We start from the raw sequence: 4,343 nt of genomic DNA, 5'->3' as shown, positions 1-4,343 counted from the left end.
CGAGGACTTGCGCAAGGAGCTGGAGCACCTGCAGATGTACAAGCTGGACTGCGAGCGGCCGGGCAGGGGCCGCGGCTCGTCCTCCGGCCTGGGCGAGTTCAATGCCAGGGCCCGAGAGGTGGAGCTGGAGCATGAGGTCAAGCGGCTCAAGCAGGTGGGCCCTGGGAGCCTCTGACCCGCGGGATAAGGTGTCCAGGTCCCCTCCGGGTGGGTGTCCTGTGAGGGGCCGAGAGCTGTAGCGCCCCCTTCCCCGAGGAAACTGCCTGCTCCTCCAGACACCCTCGTCGTCAGGGCTGCTGGTCCCCGTCTCACGGCTCAGCCAAGGCAGATGGAAATCCCAGGGGCTCTGCTCAGCATCCGTGAAAAGAAGCAGACACCAGTCTTCTGTCCTGGGCGCGTGGGGTGTGGGAGGAGACTCTCCCCAGCCACCCAGTAGTGCCTCACTGCGTTGGGTTCTCCCAGGAGCAGACCCTGCGCCGAGGATTCCGTTTCACATGGTTCCCGGAAGCACTGCCCTGATTGGAGACCAGTTGGGGGTGGGGGAAGCGGGATCAGGATAGGGCAGTGACCCAGCGAGGGCGTGATGGTGCAGGAAGCCCGCACCCAGGGACTCTGAGTTGACCACCCCCCGACCCCCGGAAGCAGAGGTGCTGGAGGTTCTGCTCCCACAGCAATCCTAAGCCCCAGCCCTTCTCAGCCACGAGGGGGCGCCCTAGGCCCCAACTGTGAGCAGTTAGGAGCCTTGAGGCAAAAGCTAGAGTGCAGGGCTGGTCACCAGGGTCTGGGCAGGACAGTACTGGGCCTGCTGTACTCAGGAGCGAGGGTGCCCCTGGAAAGAACTCCCAAGAGCAGGATTCCTGAGCCCGGCTGCAGGAGGAGCCACGGAGATGAGCTGACCTGCCAGCCCAGAGATCCAGAGCATCACTTCTCCTCACCAAGGGCCAGTGTTGGAGACGGAGCCACTGGGTGGGCGGGGCCCCTCTTCTGGCTCACCCACCTCCGGGGAGGAAGGGGCGGCCTGGAGCCATGCCCCTGTCTGGAAACTTGGCTCCCCGAGCAGGGCTGTTAACTCCTCAGAACCCCAGGACCTCCCAGGACCCAGCCCTCCCCCCCCCCCCCAAGCGTGGCAGACGCCACGTCGTCTGTGGGTGTCCTGAACGGGCAATGACACACGCCCAAGGGGCGGAGAGGGCGCTGGTGGCAGTCAGGGAGCAGTGGACGCGGAGAAGTGGGTTCCGGTGGGAGTTGGTATCGCCTTTGTCCCCCTCCCCAGGAGAATCATAAGCTGCGGGACCAGAACGATGACTTGAACGGGCAGATCTTGAGCCTCAGCCTCTACGAAGCAAAGAACCTCTTTGCCACCCAGACCAAAGCCCAGTCGCTGGCTGCGGAAATAGACACGGCCTCTCGTGATGAGGTAATGTGCCCGGCGGCTGTCACCGTGGAGCCTGGCTACTCATCTGTGAGTCCTGCCCCATCTCACCTGTCTCGATGACAAGCCTCAGGCTGCCCAGGGCCCGGCCCCTCAAAGTCCCCATCTGCAGTGACCCCGAGTGACAGGGTAGAGCGGTGAGGCAAGGAGGCTGCAGGTGGAGTTGAACCCGCTCTGATTTCCTGTACGTGGTGGGAGGAGCATATGGGTTTGGGAGCAGAACGGAGTTTTGAGTCTTCACTCTGCCGGGAAAATGCCGAAATGGCCAGTTGATTTCATCAACTTATAATCCAGGGGAGGCCGGACGACCCCTCCCCCAAGTCAAGAAGGGAAGGACGCTAGCATTTCTTGGGTACCTGCTTGCAGTATGTCTTCACTTAATCTTCTGAGAACTCGAAGGCTTTCTGAACACTTGCCTGTCGCAGATCGTGAGATCAGGACACAAGATCACCCAACTTACGGAGGGAGAGGGACCCAGGTCTCTAGCTGCGAAGCCCACTCTTTCTGCCCCACTGGGGTGTGCTTATGAAAGATCAGGCCTCCAAAATACCCAGATTAGATTTCAACACGAATCATGAGTCACTGAACCCTTACCCTGTGCTTGGGACACACAGCTAAGAGCTGGCTCCTGGGCCTCAAGGAGTTCCCATGTGAGCCGGGCACCAGCCTCCAGCCTGTGGGCAGAGGCAGCATTTCAGTTACAGCCTAAAGGACACGGCAGGAGTTGACCTGAAGCAGGACAACGGCAGGGCCGGAGGGTGGTGAGAGGAAACAGCTGGCCGTCTTAAGGACTTTGGATGTCACTCCTGATTATAAATGCCTCTGGCCAGTGCTCTCTAGCTTTATCAGAAAATCACCCATACCTGGACTCCTCCGTGGGCCAGTGATATGAGACTCTCTGGGGGTGTGGCCTGGGCCTCTTCGTATTGAACCCTCCCTGGGTGTGACGCCCTAGACTCATGCCCTGGCTCCGAGCGCTGAGGCTGGTCTTGGGGCACTGGCTCTGCCCACACCCCAGCCCCGGCCCGGCCTCTGACCTCTCTTTCTCGTTCCCTTCAGCTCATGGAAGCCCTAAAAGAGCAGGAGGAGATCAACTTCCGGCTGAGGCAGTACATGGACAAGATTATCCTTGCCATCCTGGACCACAATCCCTCCATCCTCGAGATCAAACACTGAGACAAGGGGCCTGGCTGCAGAGCGGCCTCGGGACCCCTGGACCCCGGGATTAAGGGCCAGATCCTGCCTGAGGATGTGGCCCAGGCCGGGCTCCCACGCACACTGTAAACGTGTCTCTGGCCACGGTGGTGTAACGTGTACTGGTGTGTATGTGGGGAGGCCATGCGCACAGCAAGGGGTGGGCGTGGGCCGTGGCCGCGGGCGCCATCTGTGCTGTTAGCCGTCCTTGCACTTTGTGGTCCCTTTGCGAGGGGCAGAGGGTCCCCGAGGTGGGCGGGGGCAAGGTCGGCGGTCAGGAGTTACTGTAATGATGAGAGCTAGAAGCTTGTGTTTCAGATACTGGATAAAATGATTCTACCTCTGGGGACCAGGATTAAAAAGTACTCTAGTGAGACAGGCTCTTCCACTGCATCCCTGTTTCCGCCTGGGAGTGGGAGCAAAATTACCATCTTTTCCAGGAGTTCAAATGCCTCACCAACCTCTGCGGCCTCCTTTCAGGCCCAGGTGCTTGAGCTCGGAGAGGAAGGAGGAGTGTATGGGGGGAACGTGTAGGGGCCCCTCACGAGCCCCCCCACCCCCAGCCGGCAGCCCGTGTGAAGCTTGTGCACAGTGTGTCCCAAGGCCTCAGGTTTGTGGAGGAGCTGGAGGGGGCGACCTTCATCCTGTTTCCTGCTCACCTACCTCTCCCTCTCTGTCTTTTTTGTTTTTTAAGACACTGAAAAATAAGCAGCGTTCACCTGGGTGTACATGAAGGGTTAAAAGAAAGGGGAAGGAGGCTGGGGACAGTCTAAGGCACGCGTTGGCACGGGGCAACCAAAGACACGATTTTCGGGCGGGAGCACGCTCAGGTCCCTGTCAGCATCCTTTCCTGTGGATGCCTTTTAAGAGAGAGCATGGGTGGACCCTCTCGACAGCTCCCTCGGGCTAGAAGTGGGCCTTGCTTACCTGTCCCTGGTGATGGCCTTGGGTTTGGATTTTCAGAATCCAAGCTCTGGGCTTGGCTCAGTTGGGTGGTGAGGGCCCCGTGTTCCAGCCTTTAGAAACACACCTGTACTCGGGTCTCAGCCAGGGGAGCAAACGCTGTGCTGGTGGGAGAGACAGTTGGGGAAGTTGCAGGGAAACCTTAGTCTTCCATCCTGGGGACACATGGTGGAAATTCACCCTCTGCATCTTTCATGTGATGTTTTGTTCTAGGTGGCTGGGAGTAGGTACTGTACTTTCCTTTGAGTTTTCCAGTGTGTCTCAGTTTTGTATGGCTTGTGAATTGTTTCCTTAATCCAAATACGTATAAACAATGTATGGTCTTATTTTCCCCCCTGAAGTTTCTTGTTTCCTTCAGCACTTCTAGTGTGAACAGGAAAGCTTGGGCATCTTGGGGAGGGGTGTATGCAAAGGAGAGAGGGCAGGAGAGGGTGAAGAGGGGACCTAGGGCCTCGAGTGTGTTCCCGCTCACAGAGCAGGGCTGTGGCCAGGACTGATGTTCATCCCATTCCAGTCAACGTTTGCTTTTGTTGGAGTTCGTGATTTCTTTCTAAGCGTATGCATGGGATTTGTTTCCTGCAGCAAATCATGGGGCTGCATTGGTCTGATCCAGGACTTTGGGGCCGCCCACACCAGGAGGATGAGGGCAGGGGTCAGTTTCCTGGGAGTCTCTCAACCCCCTAAGGACACTGGTCTCCTTGGACCCCCCAGGGGTCCGGGCAGAAGCAGCGGTGGAAAGAAGGCACGAGGAGTG

General features: G+C 58.6%; 1 protein-coding gene across 1 annotated transcript in view; it reads left to right on the top strand.

Annotated features, from left to right (window-relative positions):
* RAB11FIP4 (RAB11 family interacting protein 4) overlaps positions 1 to 2,608 on the top strand; it is a 124,130-nt gene extending 121,522 nt beyond the window's left edge. The window contains exons 17-19 of the mRNA XM_007452463.1: positions 5 to 154; positions 1,274 to 1,417; positions 2,492 to 2,608. Of these exons, the coding sequence (XP_007452525.1) occupies positions 5 to 154; positions 1,274 to 1,417; positions 2,492 to 2,608 (411 nt within the window). The remainder of the gene's footprint in view (positions 1 to 4; positions 155 to 1,273; positions 1,418 to 2,491) is intronic.
* Positions 2,609 to 4,343: the final 1,735 nt, after the last annotated feature.

Source organism: Lipotes vexillifer, unplaced genomic scaffold (assembly GCF_000442215.2).
Source record: "Lipotes vexillifer unplaced genomic scaffold, Lipotes_vexillifer_v1.1 scaffold216, whole genome shotgun sequence".
Lineage (NCBI taxonomy): Eukaryota > Metazoa > Chordata > Mammalia > Artiodactyla > Lipotidae > Lipotes > Lipotes vexillifer.
Note: the sequence above shows the minus strand (reverse complement) of the source record. Positions and strands in the feature narration are given on the sequence as shown.